General features: G+C 43.2%; 1 protein-coding gene across 1 annotated transcript in view; it reads right to left on the reverse strand.

Moving 5' to 3' along the window:
* OPLAH (5-oxoprolinase, ATP-hydrolysing) overlaps window positions 1-24,149 on the reverse strand; it is a 210,632-nt gene that overhangs the window by 127,562 nt on the left and 58,921 nt on the right. The window contains exons 9-13 of the mRNA XM_069221004.1: window positions 23,763-23,830; window positions 8,015-8,298; window positions 4,253-4,365; window positions 2,126-2,296; window positions 1,264-1,401 (exon numbers count right to left, since the gene is read on the reverse strand). Coding sequence (XP_069077105.1) covers window positions 1,264-1,401; window positions 2,126-2,296; window positions 4,253-4,365; window positions 8,015-8,298; window positions 23,763-23,830 — 774 coding nt within the window. The remainder of the gene's footprint in view (window positions 1-1,263; window positions 1,402-2,125; window positions 2,297-4,252; window positions 4,366-8,014; window positions 8,299-23,762; window positions 23,831-24,149) is intronic.

The following is a 24,149-nucleotide window of genomic DNA, read 5'->3' on the forward strand; positions in this document are numbered from 1 at the left end:
GGGGAACATAGAATAGCAAAACAAGTGTTATTGCCCCTTGTCTTTCTCTACATTTTCCCTTCCAAATATATGAGAGTGTGTAAAAAAGACGTCTATTTGAGAAATGCCCTGTAATTCACATGCTAGTATGGTCACCCCAGAATTCAGAGATGTGCAAATAACCACTACTCCACAACACCTTATCTTGTGCCCATTTTGGAAATACAAAGGTTTTCTTGATAGCTATTTTTCACTCTTTATATTTCAGCAAATGAATTGCTGTATACCCGGTATGGAATGAAAACGCACTGCAGGGTGCAGGTCATTTATTGGCTCTGGGTACCTAGAGTTCTTGATGAACCTACAAGCCCTATATATCCCCGCAACCAGAAGAGTCCAGCAGACGTAACAGTATATTGCTTTCAAAAATCTGACATTGCAGGAAAAAGTTACAGAGTAAAACGTAGAGAAAAATTGCTGTTTTTTTCACCTCAATTTCAATATTTTTCTTTTTCAGTTGTTATTTTCTGTGGAAAACCCTTGTAGGATCTACACAAATGACCACTTGCTGAATTCAGAATGTTGTCTACTTTTCAGAAATGTTTAGGTGTCTGGGATCCAACATAGGTTTCACGCCCATTTCTGTCACTGACTGGAAGGAGGCTGAAAGCACAAAAAAATCATAAAAATGGGGTATGTCCCAGTAAAATGCCAAATTTGTGTTGAAAAACTGGGTTTTCTGATTCAAGTCTGCCTGTTCCTGAAAGCTGGGAAGCTGGTGATTTTAGCACCACAAACCCTTTGTTGATGCCATTTTCAGGGAAAAAAACACAAGTCTTCTTCTGCAGCCACTTTTTCCAATTTTTTTTAAAAAAAAACGAAATTTTCACTGTATTTTGGCTAATTTCTTGGCCTCCTTCAGGGGAACCCACAAAGTCTGGGTACGTCTAGAATCCCTAGGATGTTGGAAGAAAAGGATGCAAATTTGGTGTGGATAGCTTATGTGGACAAAAAGTTATGAGGGCCTAAGTACGAACTGCCCCAAATAGCCAAAAAAAGGCCTGGCACAGGAGGGGGAAAAGGCCTGGCAGAGAAAGCTCTTCACAGGAACTCAACCTTGTTAGGTGGCGCCACCTTTGAATGCTGCAAAACAATGTACATGGTAAAAAACATAAAAACCTTGTGCTTGTATTTCTGTAAAAGTTAACATGATTAATGAAATGCAACAAAAGCTTTAATAAAAAATGACACAGAAAGAAACCGGTGAAGCAACGGGGGACTCACCTGGCGCTGAAAGCGGCCTTGAAGTCACCGGACTGGCAGGAGTCCTGCGACGCCGGGTACCCCCTGGAGGAGCACATGAGGGCACAGTCTGTGCGTTCATACCGCAGGTGCAGGAAGGCTTCGGTGTCAATTTGAGACCTGGGGCAGAGAGGTGTAGACATAACAAAGAGCAGGACACCAGGGAGGCTAGTGTACTCCCTGACCCAAGAAGTAGCTGCCAGCTCCCTCTTCTTCACCTGCTTCACCACACCCTCTTTCCTGAGAAATCATAAACTTATCACTCGAAGGCAAAGTCCCTGACCCAAGAAGAAGTCAGCTGCCTCTCCTTCAACGCAGCCTCCTACCCTAAAAAGCAAACTTCCCTCAGCTCTAAAGCCGGGACTAATTAGGCCTTCTCCAGACAAAAAAGGTAACAACTGATGCAAGCAACTCCCAGAACCTCTGACCAGTAGCCAAACATCTCTTCCTGGTGAAAACCTCTGAGAAAGTGACATCTAACAAATTCCTAACACATGCAGCACAAAACTGGCCACCTCCAAGTGCTGAAGAATTCCTGAATCTCCTATGAAGGACCCACCTGCCTTTTGGTATTACTCGACCTGTTGCCGGCATTCAGCACCATAGACCACACCACTCTACTAAACATCCTGTCAAACAGGCTGGGATTAAAAGGAGAGCCATTAAAACGCTTCAGTTCCTTCCTTAACTCAAGGTCACAAGTAGTCAATAGTACCTCTCACAGACAGAAACAACTGCCCACGGAATAGAGTTTCACAAGGTTCAATTCCCTCTCCTAAGGAGTGCAATGTGTGACCTTCCCAAATGTAGAACTATGACTGAGTCCATGGCTGGGGGAGCATACCTCTGAAATCCTTGCGTCTCCAGCTCCGCCACGCACTCGCGACCCAGAGCAGCAATTCGCTCATCGAGCAGAGCGTACGATTCCTTGCTGTACGCCACAGAGCAGGGCTCCTGGGCCTCGTGGACCACGTCTGCCAATGCCATGCCAAATGCGGAGAGGATCCCGCCGTACCTGTAGGCGCCAGAAGCAACAGCACAGTCAGCAATATTTTACTCAGTGCCCGAGTGACTGCTTTAATAACAAGGGTCTCTAGGTCTCTGTACACTGACAAACTTTATGTGCTGGTTGTGAGATCTAGCCTGCTTTAGCCTTGTAAATAGAATAATATGCAGGTTTTAATATCATCCACTGGTAACTGCTCTGGTCTGCAATCCAGTTCATCATTTTTTTGCCCACCATGCCGTCCAGTTTCATGAAAATCAGCTTAGGTCCTGCTCCAATGGGAAAAGTCCAGCTAACACTGGCAGGCCCTGTCTGCTCTGAATGGAAACACAATCAACCCAGAATCTGGAATCATCAGAAGGGTGCAGCCTGTGTCTTGGGGGCGCGAGCCCATGGGGAAGACAATAAGTGAATTATTTTTACGCTTCACTCGTAATAATGACAGAAAAAACCTTGTGACCTATTAGAACATTGGAATGTTGAGCGCTCTATTGAACACAATGTAGTGAGTCACATCTTGTAAGGGCTGGTATAAGCCTTCTGCTCCAACATTACAAACATTTGTCTTTCTGTTTCTCTCAATTTCATTTAAAACATTCTAGCCTCATGTTCAAATAGCCTTATATTATTTTTGTTTCGGCTATAATGGTCATTAAAGGCCCCTTCCTCGTTAGAGGCCCCAGCTGCAGGGTCCAGGGCCTTTAATAACCAGTATAGCCCTGCAGCGGGCTATAAGGCTATAGCAAATTGTGATGGAAAAAAGGGTGTGCATCAAATAATAATAATACAAAAAACATAACAAAGATGTTTTTTTAATCGAGCTACCCAAGCCTCTGCCAACTGACTTTATTGTTGGTTAATTCAAGTGCATGCGTGGCAGAATGTTTTTTGTTTCATTTACCTGCAAATATGCAGATTTTTTTTTAAATCTACTCGTTTTTCGACTTTCAGTCCGATACTTGGTTCGTACCAGCAATTCCAATGTAGTGCAAAGCATCACTGAAGAATGGGGCTGAAATCTCTAACCATAACCACACAAGTTGCTAAACCCATCCCATGAGCTAATGATAAGAGCTCACACAGCCGGTCAGATCGGACTAGCAGTAGCTTTGAAGGCGGCTTTAGCTGCTCGCGCCAGCTGCCAATACATTTTTGAGTAACATGCAAGTCGACTGAAGAAGTGGCCATAAACTGAGTTACTCAGCTCTTGTGCATTGGAGAGATCATTTCTTTCAGTTGTCTCTAGCTTTTAAAATATATTTCGATAATTTTCAAAACAGAAAAACAATCGGTTGAATAGTTATTTAGGGAAATGTCACTAAAGATAATTCCTCTGTTACCACAAAATAAATTCAGAAACAAGTCAAAGACAGAAACAAGTGCAAGTTAGATGTGAAACATCCAATATGTTCTGCAGATCTATGTGCTATTTTGTACAGAGTCAAAAACATAAAGTGCAACGTACATTTCTGCATAATTTACTCTGCAGGAGTAAGTACAGGGGAAATGGAGTATGCAAGCAAAACTATGATTTGTGGAGATTTGTTTTTTGTAAATTCCCAAATATATCAAACCATATGCTGTAGATGTAGGTCTGTAATTTGCAAATGTCTCAGATTTTTGCCACTGAGACTCACAGGCAACATAGTTAGGGAAGACACCTTCGGGTGGCTTCACAAAAGCATTTTTGAGAATGGGAAATATTACTACAGGGGAAATGTTTTATGAACTCTTACATTCCTTCTAAATTAGGCCCAAAAACTCCAAATCCCTAAGAGTTTCACTAATCGTAAATGAATTTTGCCTGAACATTCTCATTTTATTCCCATTTTAGATGTTTTGGAGCCAATTCACAAAGGCATGTATGCATATGTAAAAGCATACTACAGGAGTACTTTACACACTCCTAAAACGCCTCCATGAGTCAGCCCCTTAGTGTGCCGTGAATCTTTAAGTGATACATACTTGTGAATGAAGACCGTCTTCATGCCCAAGGAGCGAGCTATCGCACATGCGTGCTGCCCTCCCGCGCCACCGAAGCAGGCCAGAATGTGCTGGGAAGTGTCGTGACCTTTGGCCTGAAAAAGACAAGAGTCAATTAAAAAAAACTAAAATGTAGCCAAAAGTCAAACTTCATAAGTCAAAAGCAGGGTGGACTTGCAGAACAATCAAGATCACCAATGGAAAGCTTTATAAAATTGTGAAACCTGCCACTGCACTCTCTGCTGGGCTCTCTGATCTCGACTGAAATTTATTACGTTTACCTCATACATAGCCATTGTGGATGTCCTGAAAAACTGGTTGCATTTTATTATTCAGTGGAGTTAGATGTCCACTCAGAAAATGAGGCAGTGGGAGGAGAAAAGGTTCCCTGAAAGCATACGGTACTTTCTTGGATGAAGACAAATAAGGCAAAAGGCAAGAGTCAACAAGAGGAAGTTACTAACGAGTAAATAAAAGATCAAACCTTACTTTGCACTTTGCCTCCACTCAGATCCCACCCCACTCAGACAACCTCATTTTATGGTCATTTTTAGGGCCAGATGTAGCAATGTCCGATTTTGCGAATCGGAAATTGCGAGTCGGTGCAACTCCCAATTTCTGAGTTGCAAAATCGGATGCAGAACGGTGTCTCAGACACCGTCTGCGAATCGCTATGGGGTCGCAAAGACCCACCTCATTAATATTAATGAGGTGGGTCGCATTTTGCGACCCCCTTCAGATTTCCTGCACTCACAGGGATGGTGGCCTGCTGGAGACAGCAGACCTCCATGTCCGTGACTGCTTTTTAAATAAAGCAGTTTATTTTTTTTGTATTGCAGCCCGTTTTCCTTAAAGGAAAACGAGTTGCAATACAAAAAAATAACGAAACAATTTGGTTTCGGTTTTTCAGAGTAGGCAGTGGTCCATTGGACCACTGCCTGCTCTGAAAAATCATTTCTGGCAACATTCACAAAGAGGAAGGGGTCCCATGGGGACCCCTTCCCTTTTGCGAATGGGTTACCACCAGTGTGACACTGGTGGTAACTGCGAATTGCTTTGCAACCGCGCGGTCACAAAGCAATTCTGCATCGCGGTGCGAGTAGCAAATAGGAAGGGGACACCTCTTCCTATTTGCGAGTCACATTCCCATTTTGCGAGTCGGTACCGACTCGCAAAATGGGAATAAGCATCGCAATCGGCATTTTGCATGGCGCAAACTGGGATTTTCGCAGTTTGCACCATGCAAAATGCTACCTACATCTGGCCCTAAAATGTATTTTGTGCAAAAGAGGTTTGCAATATTACACTTCTAGGAATCCTAGGCACACTGAACCCAAAGGTGCTCTATTTGCAAGACTAAATAACCCTCTTAATTAATTAAATTACTAAAGTAACCTAAAAAGTCATGTATTTGTTTTAGGTCTGTCAATGGGACCAGTTTAGCCGCCTTCTAGCCTCTTGCAATTCGGGAAATAAAACATTAAATTATAACAATACACGGGTACAGAAGACCTGGGGCCATTGCTCGGCTGGAGTGCAAGCCATATTTTGGATCGGGCCCTTTGGTCCTTGGCCGTGGCTTTAGTGTCATTTTCGTTTGGGATCAGTCCACAGGACAGCCATTTACTCTTTGCCTGTTTGGGTTTGCAGAGCGCCTAGCAATGGGTGAGCACCTTTAAGGAAGTCTCCAGCAACTGAGATGCTGCACCTCACAGCGGACCCTATATGGAGCAGTTACAAGGCATAGGGAATGGATAGACAGCAATGTGGTCCTCACACCTGAAGGGGTGCTCAGCATCCGCATCGGAGGCGGGCTACACAACCAATTGCCACCTGAGATGTACTTCTGTCGCTGACATCAGAAAGTGAATTCTCCCTGAGTGAAGTCACACCACCGCCTCATCGGTGCTCCTCCTTCTCCGCTGTGGAAGAGGAGGTTGGGTAATTTCCTTGCCCCTCCAGCTCACTCCTCCCGCGAGACCCCTTGACGTGCTGCACAGAGTCACCAACACCAGTGAGAGGAGGCTACTGCAGTTGTATCTGAACTGTGTTGCTGGCTAACCGCTGCTTCTCGGTCCCGGGCTTCCACAGTGAAGGTGGATGCTTCACCTTGCTTCGTTTCTTGTCCATTATCGCGGGGGGTAACTGCGGTGCTTACGAGCAACACACACCGGTATTAGGCACACTTTGGCAGTGCTTGCTATTTAATCACTATGAGTTTGGCAAGTTCAGTTTAATGTTTCCCCCTCAGCAAAAATTACTCTTGCTAAGTACACAATTTTATTCAAGCAGGTATGGTTCTTAACACCTCCTCCAGGCATGCACACTCACCTTTTGGGCCCTATTAAACAGGCTCCCAAGAACCACAGAGAGGGGAAACGGACAAAGGGTCATTTGAGTGCTGGAAAGGAACCACATTACAACACATAAAGTTGCTCCACACCGCAAAGGTGAAGGATCACAAAACTCATGACTTTAACACAGATAACAGAATCTACAGAAAAGGGGAGCAAATCAGAATTGAATGAGTCTGGCATGCCTGGCACTGGGTTAAACTGAAAACTTTTGTCCCTTTCCGCTGATCTTACACTGGCCTCTTGTGGGAGAAGTGGAGGCGGACACAGGAGTGGCTCTGCGGCTCAAAACCAGGGTGCTGCCCTCCTAGACCCTCTATTGTCTTACCACCCCCTTGTCTGCAAAACATCTTGTTTTTTAAGCTTAGAGGGAGGACGTGCTCTTTGCCCATCCTGTGTGCGCATTTCCTTTTGTACAGAAATGTCCCTCTACAAAATGTAATGTAATGTCCCTGCTTTCCTTTGCTTTTTGTAAATGGGTGTCCCGCTGTACTTTCAATTGTCCCCATGTCTGTGTTCCGCTTTCCAAGCCTAACCCTGCCATTAGGTATACGCAGCAGCAGAAACGACTGACAGGCCTAACGTGTCTGAAGTGCCTGCACAGAGTGAATAATCTCTCTCAATGCTCAAGGGATGCCTGATAAAGACCCTCTTGGTGTCCCTAGGCGGGAGGAAAGGCTCACTCGCAGCCAAGTGACTGAGTGGAATGACAGTGCAGTCATGTTTGTATATGAAGGGGTCCCCTTTGGTCTTCCTTGGTCAGGTAGTAGGGATGATGACTGTGTCAGAGTCATGCATAAAGGTCAGTTGTGTGCAGCTGGTGTGTTATTTTTCAGGGTGCTGTTTGCTGTGCTTGGTGGGATGATTCTTGTCCAGCATGTGTTTCACCCGCGTATATCAGTTGTTACTTCAGGAATCTTAACATGTTCAGTTTCTAAACCTGGTCATGATTTTAGGGTCTGTACCCGCCTTGTCAGACAGGAGACTTAGCAGGGCAGGTAAAGGTGGGAGGTATCTCACCACACCCTGGCCTCACCTGTCACCAGACCCCTCTCATGGGCCTTGGAGATGGTGGATCAGGGTGCCTTCGCGACCGATACAGTCACAGAGGAGACAATGAGAGCCCATCTAGAGTTATCTTGGAAGGTAAGAAGTGGGCCTGTTCTTCTCAGAGACTGAAGAAAGTGGATTGACAGATCTTCAGTGACTTCAGCACTGTCCTGAGACGCCACCATGCTAATGACAAAGACTGCTTCAAAAAAGGAGCTACTTTGCCTTGCATTCCGAGATATACACACACTTTCCACTTTCAGCACTAAACCACAGCTCCAAATACATGAGTGAAAGCAAGCCAAGAACTGCTAACGAGCTGCCTGCTACAGCTCCATACCTGAGTGAGGGACCTGATAGGCCGGCACATCGCCTCGTTGGCCACCCGAATAAAGCCCATCGCCACTTCCTCCACCGACAGCTTGTGCCGGGTAGCTGAGCGAGGGGTGTCTCGTGCCTGTCCATCTAGGAAAGAGTTCACCTTCTCCGTGAGATGGCTGAAGGCCTTCATGGTCTCATCCTTGGACAGAGGCTGGTCTTCCGACGGGCCAAAGATCTTTGGGAAGAATTCTGGCAGCAGGCGACCAAGGCAGAGATTTGCATCTGTGACAGTAAGAGGACCCCCTACAATGGAAAACTGTAGAAGTGAGAGATCACAATCTAACCCTATGGACGGTGCTCACAATGTCTCACGTTCCTGATGGAACGTCTAAGTACAGGAATAGCCATGCAGAACACTGGAGTATGATCTGTTCTTTGAACCTTGTATTAGAAGGTCACCCTATCACCTAAGGAAAGAATTAATTGTTTAACTCAAAAACAATTTCACAATTTAAACATTTTGCAATAACATTTTTGAAAGGCAACGTGATTCCTTGTGAAATTAACACCTTTCAAATGCAATTACAGAGTGTTAGGGACGTTTCCTAGGGCTTAATCACTGTACAAATACCAATGTCAATAGTATTTATGTAAAGTAACATTGTTTGCAGGTAAATTATATTCTAATCATTATGAAAACCTTGGTTTGCACACTGTTTGCTGTAATCTACTTAACTTGCAAATTTGATATCCAAATAGCACCAGTAAGTAGAATGATCAGTGCACTTCTAATTCAAAACATCTTCAGTGCTTGTCAATAAGACGTATCTTCATTTTTTTAAACCAGATTTTATTGATTTTAGATCAATCCAATAGTACATATACATTTTTATTCATTTAACATTACTACGTGTACCACCGTGTATCTTACTCACATTTATACATTCTCTGGTTAGTGGTATTTAATTAGAATATGTTATAAATTCTTGTAGTAGCAAAATCCAACTCCTCCCCTCCCTAGTCCCTCCCTAACCCTTCTACCCGAGAGCTTTGATTCAGCATTGATATTTCTACTGCAGAGTAAATTGTCATGTTTGGTTAGTATTTATAAGCCTCTGGTAGTTGTTCTGATATGTTATGGGTTTCTGCACAGGGTCAGAAGTGTGTTTCAATCTATGACTGAATGTTGTATCCTATTATATTTTGTTGCGTGCTCCTAGCTATTGTGTGTTAGGTGGGTTCTGCTGTGTGCACTCTGATCTGAATGTGTCCATTATTGTGTCCCAACCTTCTGACACTTCCGGGAGTCTGGTCCCATTCTTGGCCTCTCTTTGTAGTAGTGTACCTTCTGCTGTTGCCCACCTAAGTAATTCGTTTTTCCAGGTTATTACTCTAGGGCCCTTAGGGTTTTTCCAATTGCTTGCTGTTTCCCTTTTAGCTATTGTTAAGGCCAGGTCAAGGAATCTATCTGATGCTTTGTGTTTAGTTGAATGAGTAAAGGCATGTAGGAGGCAAATTTCCATAGAACACGTCATGTTCTTATTCAGTAATTGGGACAATTTTTGGCAGATCTCGGTCCAGTAGGATGCCAGTATGGGGCATTCCCAAAACATGTGATTAAACTCTGCATCCACTAATCCGCATCTTGGGCAGCACTCAGTGGATTTATTGAAGTATTTATTAATGCGGGCAGGTGTTAAGTAAGCTTGGTGAAGGATATAAAAATTGATAAGTTTAAATCTAGCATTCGGCGAAGCCTTGGGAAGGTTCCGCAGTAAATGTCACCATTCTACTTCCGGGATTTCGCGATTGGAAGCTTTTTCCCATTGTTGTTTAAGGTAGGGTAGAGGGTCTGTAATATCTGCTCGGATTAAAGCATACAGCCTTGTTACTGTCTTGGTTTTTTTATTGGGATATGTCAAGTATGTGCAAATTGCCTGTGCCGAGGGTTCGATGAATAAGACGTATCTTCATAAGCTGACGTTTTTTAAATATATTTTTTGGAGTCAGCCAGTGAAAACACTAAAAATAGGGGGCTGTGGCTACCGCCCAAGGAATATGGCTGCCTAATCAGAGAGCTCTGCACGCCCAGGCACAAAAACGGCCCGCTCTGCTGATACACGGACACTTTAAACCTGGCCCAGCGTATGGGGAGGTGTGGTGCTTTCAGTGACCCACTTTTGGCAAAAAAACTTTAAGAAAACACCTCTTACAACTAAGTGCTCCAGAAGCTGCCTCACAACTCCTGGCTGACACCAGGACTCCATGTAGATGAATCTCTACTCGACCACCCCAGCATCACTACCAACATCCTACTCCTAGAGGGGAGCACTTAGTGGCAATACTCTACAACACCCTATAAGGGTAGGAACCTATAATATATAAAACTAACCAATCAACTAGAGCCCTCCCATCCTATGTCTGACCCTAAGCTGGCCACATCCATTTAATATAGCTCTCTCTATAGCATGCTCCAGATCTTTCTTACTTCTAAACTACACACATTGGGATCCTGAATTTCTCCACCTCAACAGCAACCCAAAATGCAGACAGGAGGGGGCCGCAAATAATCCCTCACACTCCAAAGTGTTGTATTTTGCTATTCAACAATCTGCATTGTGTTACTAACCCAGGAAGGATAGCGGCTTCTGCACCTCACCCTACCTCCCAATCTTTGGCGCCTCCATCAAACATCTCAAGGACTACCAACATCCCACAAGGTGCACCCAACACAAAGTATACAGTAAGGTCTACTCTCAAAATGGCAGTCTCCAAACTGCACGACCCCAAAGAAGCGAAGGGAGATCTGAAAGACATCAAACCATCACAAAAGAGATACAGGCAGGACCCATGACTCCAGACTCTCCTACAAAATCTAAATCTGAGAACTCCGCAACTCTAGACCTAATTATGTAGAAACTCGACATTCTACACAAAATAATACAACTGGGTGGCAGAGTCTCTGAAATAGAATCACGGATAAACCTCCTGGAAGACCCCAAACACAACTCTTCTAAAACTTTATCAACCACCACCGCAAGACTGGCTTAACTCAAGAGGAACATCAGCAAATTCGAAGACAGAAATAGAAGGGGCAACTTGCACATTTGTGGACTTCCTAAAGGTAGCAAAAACCAAGCTGCTTTCTGTGCAACCTTCATTGAAAAATGGATCCCCCAAAAACAATATAAATTTAGACAAGGACTTTGAAATAACACGAGTGCTGAGAGTGCCCACACATAAGCCTGCAAACAGCAAAGCTCCAAGAGCCCTCCTTTTCAGAACCCTCCACTACTCACATACTGAAGCCATCCTCACACAGTTAAAGAAAATAAAGAGAATTAAGTGGCAAGGCGCCTCCATAAGGGATTTGTCAAGAAACGAAAGGAGTTATTTTACTAAAGAAAAACTTTGAAAGATCTGTCAACACAAATTTTGTTTATTGGTCCTGCATGAACAAAAACAACTTAGTACGGCAAAATCATAATTTTTGAAGACCCTAAGGAACGGGACTCCTACGTTGTGGAAATCCAAGACCTGAAAATGACTTCTTAAAAACTCAGAAGGAATGTCTAACACTTAACACGAATCCTTCCTACTAACTTTCACTAACTTTCTACTCACTTAGTAGCATGTGATAATCAAGGCTGCCCACAAACGGCCTAAACAAAGCCCAATTCATGTTCTTCTCATAACGCTGCAGAACTCTGATCGACCCATGGGTTTGACACATAGGCGTACCAGCTCATTCTTCCATAATAACTGTAACGGGCCGAAATATTTGTTTTAGTTGCTTCCACTTCTTCAAACTGAGACAGAACAAATAAAATGGTCAGCAACCTAACCTAACTAACTAACTGACACATACTAATCTACTAATAACAATTAACCTAACAACCTACTGTTAATCCTAACAAGTTGTAAGATTTCTCTTCTTCAATGACTGGTACTGTATCTGTATAACGACCTTCAGCCTGCTCTGGTTATATCGGATGTTTTATAATTGCCTTCAACCCGATGATGGATTTATTGCAATGTTTCATCTTCTTACTTTCAACATAATTTAGAATGATCAAATCACATACTGACATTAATTAATATTGATACCAGTCTCACATTGATAATATCGTACAAATCTAGTGCCATCCAATGGGTACTTAGCTGCTGTCCAATTGCTATTGAAACTGCGCTTTGACCCACGGGTTGGACAATACAAAAATCACAAACATTTACCCGCACTACCTGCAATACAGTAACCTGGGGTCACTTGACCTGCTCACTTCGATGTGTGTTGAATCTGTGTTGAGAATGTGCTGGCACTATGTGAACACTATGCTGGTACTAGGTTTTTTGTTGGTTCCAGGTAGACACCTTACTGATAACTCTGTTGGCTCTGCGTTGACACTATGTTGATATTATGTCAGCACTATAAGGACAGTAAGTGGAGAATTTACTGCAAACTGTACATTCTACTCCATAATTATGAAATACATTGGGTACCATTTTCACAACCCCAACTGTTGACATAAAAACTTAACTCAGCAGAAATAATAACATGTGCTACCAGCTAACACCCATCCCACAAATAGCCACCCCACTCACTACAAATATTACATTTTCTATATATACTACAACTAGTATGCCTGCAAATACATTATTAATATAAACAACAGACTCAGACAACAGAATACACATTATTATCCACTTCCACTAAATGGCAACTAACTCACTAAGCACCACTATGGAAACAACGCCAGGCGCTCCAGCCACCATACAATACAAGTAAACATACCATACTTAGACACTGCAGTGACTCCTAAAACACAACCTACTCTACACAGGGCGCAGCAAAACTGCACTCCGGACCTAGGCCTGACCACTCACGGCCTGCATTGTCTCTCCTCAGTTACATTTTGTGGGATACCTCTCCATAGTATCTAGATTCTCATCACAAATATTTAATCAATCACTATACTATCATTTTCTTCTCCATTTTCTTTTTACCTTTCATATATTTCCTTCTGTCCTGCACTCTGCTAATCTACTATCTTCTTTCCCACCTCCCTGCACCCTCCCCTTCCTCTCTCACCCATGCCATCCCTTCAAGCCCATCCAAACAACCCTCCTATTAGCCCCACCTCACCTGCAAACAATAATTTGGCATTTAGCTGGTTGCATTGACTAGAAGTCTCACATCCCGCAAAAATGGTTTAATCTCAACAAAAAACTCTCAACTTTACCTCTCAACTGTAGAATGAGTCTAGGAGGAGATTTCAATTTACCTTGGGATGTTACCATTGACAGAAATTTTGCACGTCAATTTAAACCCAACAAATCTCATCTCTTAAACTTAAAGACATATGGAGACTATTCAATTCAAAAGGGAAAGATTGCTCATTTTTCTCCCATCCGCACAATACATTCTCTCGCATCTATTATATCTTAATTGATGAAACTAAAGTACCAGCCACCTCTTCCCCAACCACTGAACCAATCCTAATCTCAGATCATGCCTGTATTTCATTACTCTATGATATCGCTTGCAATGCATCAGGAACAAAAACATGGAGAATGAACAACCTCCTCACGGAGGAACCCTCCTTCAAGGAAATATTCAAAAAAGAGATCCATGAATACATAGAACTCAATAGGTCTTCTGGTCCAAATGCACAAATCATCTGGGACCCCCTGAAATGCATTATCCGCGGGCACATAATTAAATGTATGTCAACGAAAAATAAACTAGACAACAAAACCTTAGACCAACTAGAGCTAAAAATAAAAGCATTAGAAAAAGATCTCAAATGCACCAAAGACAAAACTCAATTAAACAATCTAATTAAACTATTGTATGAATATAACAAGATTCTGAGTAGCAAAGCCGTCCTAATAGTCCAAAAATACAAAGGCATCAATATTTGTAGATGTAATAAAGCTGACAAAATACTTGCGTCTTATTTAAACAGACCGGTCAGAAGACAAAAATATCCACCATAACCAACCAACATGGCGTCTTATCGACAAACGAGAAGGATATCCTAAACACATTCAAAAAATATTACCATACCCTCTACTCCAAAAGTGATAGCAAAATTAATGTAACTAAGACAGATGAATCAATAAAAGAATCTCTAGAACAATTGATTTCTCGCAAAGAAATCATAAACGTGGTCAAAACAATGAAAGCCAGGATGGCTCCGGACCCAGACGGCTTCCTTGCATCATTCTATCAAACTTGGGGTACCTTCCTAATCACTCCCTTAGAAGACTTACTCTCCCACTTCTCCTCCACTGGCTCCCTTGAGGTCTCCGACTCAGAGGCAACCATAATTGGTATACCCAAAGAAGGGAAAGACTCACCCAATCCCAAGAACTACCGTCCCATATCTCTCATAAACACAGAGTGCGAAATAAACGCAAAGGTCCTAGCCCTCAGAATGGAGCCCATTCTCAAAAACATAATAAATCCCTCTCAATCAGGATTTATCAAGGGAGATTCAGCGCAGAGAATATCAGACTTTTTAGCCATATGATTGAAATAGGCAAAGTCCTGCACCAACAAACCTGCGCGATAGCATTCGATGCAGAGAAGGCCTTTGATAAGGAATTGTGGGCCTTCCTTCAAGCCTCACTCACATCCTTCAACATTGGCCCTACTCTCTCAAAAATTATACTTGCTCTACACAAAGAACTGAGAGCTAGAATAAACATTAATGTGAAGTTGTCTAATCCCTTTTACCTCCAACAAAGAACCAGGCAATGATGCCCTCCCCCCCTACTATTTCTACTAATGCTAGAACCCATACTTACAATGATCAGAGAAAAAATCCATTCATCTCTTTCTGATCAGGCCCACAAAAACTAGCCGCCTGTGTGGATGACATTCTCCCTTTTACCACCCAGGCAGTCTCAGCCTTGCCTCACATCATATCCACCATCAAGATGTCAGGCTAATGCCTCAACAAGGAAAAGACAGAGGTTCTTCCTCTCAATGTGTACTGCAACAGCTCAAACATCAGCTCCTATGGACTCAAATGGGCCCCAGATAGGATAAAATACCTGGGCATATGGTTCACCCATGAACTTAAAGATACCATCTATCTCAACGAGAAAAAAATGCTAGATAACATCAAAGATAGCTTAGACAAATGAGAAACCAGGTTCATTACTTAGTAGGGAAGAATAGAATCTATCAAAATGATGATTACCCCCCTCATGAACTTTTTAATCCAGCATGTCCCCCATATACTTCTCAGACACCTTTTTTACTAAAATAGACATGTTACTTTAAGGATTCTTCTGGAAGTTTAAAAAGCCCAGAATTGCCCAAAAGAAACTGAGACTTCCTAAAAAAACGTGATGGCCTAAACTGAACTGACAACTGGTGATACCAACATGCCTTCCTAGCGAAACAGGGGAGCCATTGGCTTGCTATTGAACTCACCCTCGCTAAACCCTTATCCATCACTTCATTAATAACCATAAAAACAAATTTAAACACACTACTCTATAAACATTCTATACAGCACAGCACAGCACAGGCACCCAGAAAAATTGACAACAAACTACCCAACCAAATTAAACACTTGTGTCTAGCCTCGCTATGGCACAATGAAAACTGAGAATGAGAATGATGTATTTAAAGAAATGGGCAGAAGAAGATATTCTTCTGGTGAGAGATATCGGCACCCCCCTCAGGACTCGTACCATTCTGTCAAATTAAAAACAGATTTGACTTAAACGACCTAAACTTTTACCATTTCCTTAAAATAAAATCATGTAAAGCCAAACATAAACCTCCAACCCCCTCCTGAGCTATCCAACACATTAGAAAAATGTACCAAAGGCAATGACCTAGCTTCCAAACTGTTCTCCCTCCGATCCTCCACAAAAACCTCACTAAATAAACCAACACGACAAGTGGGAAACTCTACTATCAGACTTCAACAACACTCCAAAAGTCTCAACGGAATGGTCATCTACCTGGAGTAACCTCACTTTTAACATATCAACTTCATGACGACCAAACTTTATAAACTAGGCCTCCGACACATGAGACTTAATAATGAATGCTAATGGAGTGCACCTCCACCAAAAAGTTCTGGCAGGACATTAGTAATACAATATTTCAAATACTTCATACAAAATGCACTCCTAATTGAACCTCTTTTACACTGGGCATCCTCCCCCGAAATTAAACAGGCATTAAACAAAGAGAACCGTCTCCTACGGGAAACTGTAATCACAACTGGCCTTAAGGTTATCCTCAATGAATGGAAAGACTCATCCAAAGTATCCCCCCACACATGGTGTGAATGGGTCCGATTCACCAGAACTGCCTGTAACTCACTAAACGTATACTTGAAGACAACACCGATGAAGAATGGTAAACTCTGGGGCAAACTAGACAACTTTATGTCTCACTCGTCTATGTAACCATGATTATCTGATCACTCAATCATTCATGCATTCACTCACTCATTCTCCCACCCTCCCCCTCCTCTCCCAACTACCACGCCCTCCTCTCCCTACACCCCCTGTTACCCACGTACTCCCTACTTTTCACCCCCATTAACTTTTTTCTTGCCTCTGCTCTTTTACTCTGACTCATTCATCTACAACTGAGGTACCTTAATCATTCACCACAACATCAAAAACCGCTCCATCACAATGCATACACTGATTAACCTCACCTCACCATTGCAAACAAATACACTTATTTCTACCCTCTACTTTTATAAATGTGGACCGACTCCTCACAAAATTATGTATCGTGCCACCACCACACTGTGAACTTATAACCAAAGGAATAATCTCATACATATTTATCTTATGCCTTTTCTGTAAATGTTGACATTAATTGTTTGTGAATCATTTTTCTAATGGAATACTCTTTATTTTCATGCATACTGCAAAAATGATATTACGTTTCGGTAGTAAGTTATTGCACACTTGTTCTCTTGCATACAAATGCACCATAGAAACAAGGTTGTAGCGCTCTCGGGGCACAAGAAAAGAGTCGCACCCAATGCTATCGGCTTCCCTAAGGTTATATGTTAAATACCAAGGTCAATAATATCACCAGCATTAATCGACCCGCAGTTAATTGACTGCACATTACTGACTTCCAGTATGTTGTTAACATACTGATACATGAGGCTGGTCTAGATTTGCGATTCTTAAACTCGTTTGCTTATCTTTGCAATATGTTGTTATTTAATATTGTGGAGACTGTATAAGTACATGTATATATTGGTGGAACACCTTCCAAAATCCTGCTCAGTTTTATCATGAACTATGGAATGGGTCTAGAACAGCCGCAGTTGTACAAAAACAGTGCAAATGTCTGTACTAGCCTGTGCTAATGTCTAGGAGGCATGTAGGGGTTGTGATGGCCATTATGTACTTTACAGGTGATAAGACAGTACAGGCTTGATTAAGAGTTTGGTGGCTGAGTTACTCCATCACAAACATGACGTATATCCTGTCCACTGTGTTACGATCTCCATAGGCCATTATGGGATCGTAATACAGTGGACTGGATATCTGTCATGTTTGTGACAGAGTAACCCCCTCTGCTTCATATAAAGGAACGATGAGCGCCCGGTGATCAGGGAGTGGTGGTTAGCTCCATGCATCTTGGTTTAGATGACAGCACCATAAAATGCTCAACCACTGAGGAGTAAAACATGGTGCACCCGTCCAAGTCAAGTAACACATGTGTAAGACCCTGCTGCCGTAAAGGACACACTTTTTGTTTTATTTGCCTGATGGAGACAGTGGCTCACTTAATGAGGAGAAAAGATGGCTTCCCACCAGGACAGAGCTGCCCATCCTGGTTGCCAAATGATGTAAATGCCTACGTAAGACGCAGGATAGCTTTGAATGGTTATTACTTACACTTGCACAGAGCCTTCTCGCTGTCTGGTGTTCAAGTGCCAGCACCGTAACCAGATCTCCCACTCAATTCATGCACTACCAAGTAGTCCTGGTCCATCCTGGACAACTACTCTTTTGTAAGCATTTAAACTCATTTGTTAATTACTTTCTTCTACATTATTGCTTGCTGTAACAACTGTTTGACAATCCTCCATCACAGAACTCCCAGCACAACCCTTCGTTACTACAATCTGTTCACAATGGTCTCCTCTTGAACCTGCTTAATTGTGAATGATCCTGAACTGTTAATTGGTGTACTAACTAACTAACTAACTAACTAGGTTCACGCTTTATACATACTGGTATATATATATATATATATATATATATATATATATATATATATATATATATGGAAAATGTCACTTACCCAGTGTACATCTGTTCGTGGCATTAGTCGCTGCATATTCACATGCTGTGCACAGTCCGCCGTCTGGTGTTGGGCTCGGAGTGTTACAAGTTGTTTTTCTTCAAAGAAGTCTTTTCGAGTCACGAGACCGAGGGACTCCTCCCCTTTCGATTCCATTGCGCATGGGCGTCGACTCCATCTTAGATTGTTTTCCCCGCAGAGGGTGAGGTAGGAGTTGTGTATGTTAGTAATAGTGCCCATGCAATGGAATGAATACGTATGTACAAGATGAAGGTTAAAGTAATATATTTACAAAAGTTAAAAATGTACTTCTAAACGGCTACAGGCTCCCGGGGAGGCGGGTGGGCGCATGTGAATCTGCAGCGACTAATGCCACGAACAGATGTACACTGGGTAAGTGACATTTTCCGTTCGATGGTATGTGTAGCTGCAGATACACATGCTGTGCATAGACTAGTAAGCAGTTATCTCCCCAACAGAATCTGGCTGTGGGAAGAACACTGGTAATTCTACTGTTTGATTTAAGTGGAACGGTGAGATAACCTTTGGTAAAAAATTTGGATTTGTTCGTAGAACTACTTTATTCTTATGTATTTGAATAAATGGTTCTTGTATGGTAAATGCCTGAATCTCACTCACTCTTCTTAGAGATGTGATGGCAATTAAAAATGCGACTTTCCACGTTAAGTATTGCATTTCACAAGAATGCATGGGCTCGAAAGGTGGACCCATGAGTCTTGTTAAGACAATGTTGAGGTTCCATGAAGGAACAGGTGGTGTTCTTGGTGGTATAATTCTCTTTAGGCCTTCCATAAACGCTTTAATGACTGGTATTCTAAATAGTGAAGTTGAATGAGTAATTTGCAGGTAAGCTGATATTGCGGTGAGATGTATCTTTATGGAAGAGAAAGCTAGATTTGATTTTTGCAAATGTAGTAAATATCCTACTATATCTTTAGGAGATGCGTGTAATGGTTGGCTTTGATTATTATGGCAGTAACAAACAAATCTTTTCCATTTATTTGCATAGCAGTGTCTAGTGGAAGGTTTCCTAGCTTGTCTTATGACCTCCATACATTCTTGTGTGACGTCTAAGTGTCCGAATTCTAGGATTTCAGGAGCCAAATTGCTAGATTCAGCGATGCTGGATTTGGATGTCTGATCTGTTGTTTGTGTTGTGTTAACAGATCTGGCCTGTTGGGTAGTTTGACATGAGGTACCACTGAAAGGTCTAGTAGTGTTGTGTACCAAGGTTGCCTTGCCCATGTTGGTGCTATTAGTATGAGTTTGAGTTTGTTTTGACTCAATCTGTTTACTAGATATGGAAGGAGAGGGAGAGGGGGAAAAGTGTACGCAAATATCCCTGACCAGTTCATCCATAGAGCATTGCCTTGGGATTGATCTTGTGGGTACCTGGATGCGAAGTTTTGGCATTTTGAGTTTTCTTTTGTTGCAAATAGATCTATTTGAGGTGTTCCCCAAATTTGAAAGTAACTGTTTAGTATTTGGGGGTGAATTTCCCATTCGTGGATCTGTTGGTGATCCCGAGAGAGATTGTCTGCTAGCTGGTTCTGAATCCCTGGAATAAATTGTGCTATTAGGCGAATGTGGTTGTGAATCGCCCAATGCCAAATGTTTTCTGTTAGGAGGCACAACTGTGTCGAGTGTGTTCCTCCTTGTTTGTTTAGATAATATATTGTTGTAATGTTGTCTGTTTTGACAAGAATGTATTTGTGGGTTATCATGGGCTGAAATGCTTTTAGCGCTAGAAATACTGCTAACAGTTCTAAGTGATTTATGTGAAACTGCCTCTGATGTATGTCCCATTGTCCTTGGATGCTGTGTTGATTGAGGTGTGCTCCCCACCCTGTCATGGAAGCATCCGTTGTTATGACGTATTGTGGCACTGGGTCTTGGAAAGGCCGCCCTTGGTTTAAATTTGTACTGTTCCACCATAGAAGCGAGATGTATGTTTGGCGGTCTATCAACACCAGATCTAGAAGTTGACCCTGTGCTTGTGACCATTGTGATGCTAGGCACTGTTGTAAGGGCCGCATGTGCAATCTTGCGTTTGGGACAATGGCTATGCATGATGACATCATGCCTAGGAGTTTCATTACCATCTTGACTTGTATCTTTTGTGTTGGATACATGGCCTGTATTACCTTGCGAAATGTTTGAATTCTTTGTGGACTTGGAGTGGCAATCCCTTTTGCTATGTTGATTGTTGCTCCTAAGTATTGCTGTGTTTGACACGGCAAAAGGTGTGACTTTGCGTAGTTGATGGAGAAACCTAGCTTGTGAAGGGTCTGTATGACATATTTTGTGTGCTGTGAACACTTTCTTAGCGTGTTGGTTTTGATTAACCAGTCGTCTAAGTACGGGAACACATGTATTTGCTGCCTTCTGATATGTGCAGCTACTACTGCCAGGCATTTTGTAAAAACCCTTGGTGCAGTTGTTATTCCGAATGGCAACACTTTGAATTGGTAATGTATTTCTTTGAATACGAACCTTAGGTATTTCCTGTGTGAAGGATGTATTGGTATATGGAAATATGCATCTTTTAGGTCTAATGTTGTCATGTAGTCTTGCTGTTTGAGCAGTGGGATTACGTCCTGTAACGTGACCATGTGAAAGTGGTCTGATCTGATGTAGGTATTTAGCGTTCTGAGGTCTAGTATTGGTCTCAGAGTTTTGTCCTTTTTGGGTATTAGAAAGTACAGTGAGTAAACTCCTGTGTTTTTCTGTGGACCTGGTACTAATTCTATTGCATCCTTTTGTAGTAATGCTTGAACTTCCAGTCCTAGAAGATCTATATGTTGTTTTGACATATTGCGTGTTTTCGGTGGGACGTTTGGAGGGAATTGGAGGAATTCTATGCAATAACCATGCTGGATAATTGCTAAGACCCAAGTGTCTGTTGTTATTTCCTCCCAGAATTGGTAAAATTGACTTAGTCTGCCCCCCACAGGTGTTGTGTGATGGGGTTGTGTGACTTGTGAGTCACTGTTTATTTTGAGGAGTTTTGGGGCCTTGGAATTTTCCCCGATTTCTTGTGATTTGGCCCCCTCTATATTGTCCCCGAAAACCTCCCCTTTGATATTGACCCTGGTAAGTAGGTGGTCTTGTCTGGGAAGTGCTGGTTTCTGTGGGTTGACCTCGAAACACTCCCCTAAAAGGTGTTTTCCGAAATGTGCCTCTGCTCTGTGGGGAGTAGAGTGCGCCCATGGCTTTGGCTGTATCGGTGTCCTTTTTTAGTTTTTCGATGGCCGTGTCCACCTCCGGCCCAAACAACTGCTGTTCATTAAACGGCATATTGAGCACAGCCTGTTGGATTTCAGGCTTGAACCCAGAAGTGCGCAGCCATGCGTGTCTTCGGATTGTGACTGCAGTGTTTATTGTCCTTGCAGCTGTGCCTGCTGCATCCATGGAAGATCGTATCTGATTGTTAGAGATACTTTGTCCCTCTTCCACCACTTGTTGTGCTCTTTTCTGGAACTCCTTGGGTAAATGTTCGATGAAATGCTGCATTTCATCCCAATGAGCCCTGTCGTATCTTGCCAAAAGTGCTTGGGAATTGGCAATACGCCACTGATTTGCTGCTTGTGCTGCCACCCTTTTTCCTGCAGCATCGAATTTGCGGCTCTCCTTGTCTGGAGGTGGTGCGTCGCCTGAGGTATGAGAGTTGGCTCTCTTACGTGCTGCTCCCACAAGTACAGAGTCTGGTGTCAGTTGTGTTGTAATAAATATTGGATCTGTGGGCGGTGGCTTATATTTTTTCTCCACCCTTGGAGTTATGGCTCTGCCCTTAACTGGATCCTGAAATATTTGTTTTGAATGCCTTAGCATTCCTGGGAGCATGGGAAGGCTTTGGTACTGGCTATGGGTGGAGGACAGGGTGTTAAAGAGAAAGTCATCCTCAATTGGTTCCGAATGTAGTGAGACATTGTGAAACTCGGCTGCCCTTGCAACCACCTGTGTGTATGATGTACTGTCCTCAGGTGGTGACGGTTTAGTTGGATACAAGTCTGGGCTATTGTCAGACACTGGAGCATCGTAGAGGTCCCATGCATCGGGATCATCCTGACTCATTGTGGTATGAGCTGGTGAGTGCGTTAGTGGTGGAGTTGGCGCTGGTGATGCATGTGTTGATGATGGTGGAGAAGGTGGTGGGGTTACTTTCCTTACCACCTTTGCCTGTGGTTGCTTGCCCCCTTGTTGAAAGGCAAGTTTCCTTTTAATCCTGATTGGGGGAAGGGTAGTTATCTTCCCTGTGCCTTCATGAATATGAAGCCTCCTCTGCGTGTAGTCAGTCTCTACCGCTTGAAGTTCCTCCCCAAATCTATGTAATTGGGTGGTTAGCCCTTGTTCCTCTGTATAGGAACTAGTTTTCGGCTCCGAGGCTGTTTTCGGGCCCGAAACCTGTTCGTAGTCTTGTTCGGCTCCGAAGAAGTTTTCTTTGCTTTCGGCGTGGTGTCTCGGTGCCGAATGTCTTCGGTGCCGCTGTCTCTGCGCCGAAGTTTCTCGGAGCCGCTGTCTCGGCTCCGTGGTTGCTGTGTGGCGGTATCACGACCAGAGTCGGATGACTTCGACACCAGCATGCCCTTTTTCGGTGCCTTGGCTCGGTCACCTAATTTTTGGGTTAAGCCATGGCCTGTTGGCAGTGGCGTCCCCTGGGCTTTTGTGTACTTTTCGTGAGTTTTTATTTTCGACGTCTTACTCACGGTTGCTGTTTCTTCGGCGTCGAGTTCTTCTGAATCCGATTCGTGGATGGAGAAAGCTTCCTCTTCCTCCTCGAACCGTTGTTGACCTGTCGGCGTGGACGCCATTTGTAATCTCCTGGCTCTTCGGTCTCTTAGCGTCTTCCTCAACCGAAACGCTCGACAGGCTTCACACGTATCCTCCTTGTGCTCGGGGGACAGGCACAAGTTACAGACCAGATGCTGATCTGAAATATACGGATATTTGTTATGGCATTTTGGACAGAAGCGGAACGGGGTCCGTTCCATCAGTCTTGAAGTCGCACGCGGTCGGGCCGACCAGGCCCCGACGGGGGATCGAAATTACCCCGAAGGGCCACCGGAGCTCTTCAAGATTCGGTGTCCATTTGTTCTATCTAACCCGATACCGAACGCAACAATACCGACGTTTTTTTCCGAGATTCTAACTAACTTTCCGACCCAAAACACGGAGCGAAAAGGAACACGTCCGAACCCGATGGCGAAAAAAAAACAATCTAAGATGGAGTCGACGCCCATGCGCAATGGAATCGAAAGGGGAGGAGTCCCTCGGTTTCGTGACTCGAAAAGACTTCTTCGAAGAAAAACAACTTGTAACACTCTGAGCCCAACACCAGACGGCGGACTGTGCACAGCATGTGTATCTGCAGCTACACATGCCACCGAACACATATATATATATATATGCATACAAATATAAATAGGCGTGTCCTTACCCTTTCTGTAGCAGGTTGGGCCTGGATGAGCACCTGCAGACTCCGGACCAACCACAAATAAACCCGATCTGTAAGAGAAAAGAGAAAGCACTTAATACCAACATAGAAAGTTTGTACCCTGTGGGTTAGTTGTGCCCAGAGTTTCCAGCCACAACACCCATGTCAGCATTCACTCATGAGCCCCTCCTGCCTGACTCACGACAGAGAATGGATCATGTAGTGAAGATACAATTGTTGAGTGGAATGAGCCTGCATCTGACATCCTCATATTACATATTAACATTTCTAAACTATCTGGAAGGGGAGCGAAGGTGAAGCTCAGTTAAAAAAAAAAACACAAAGGAAAGAAAAGGGTGGCACCTGTTTTGCATGGCGATGAAAAAGCAA

Source organism: Pleurodeles waltl, chromosome 2_2 (assembly GCF_031143425.1).
Source record: "Pleurodeles waltl isolate 20211129_DDA chromosome 2_2, aPleWal1.hap1.20221129, whole genome shotgun sequence".
Taxonomy (NCBI): Eukaryota; Metazoa; Chordata; class Amphibia; order Caudata; family Salamandridae; genus Pleurodeles; species Pleurodeles waltl.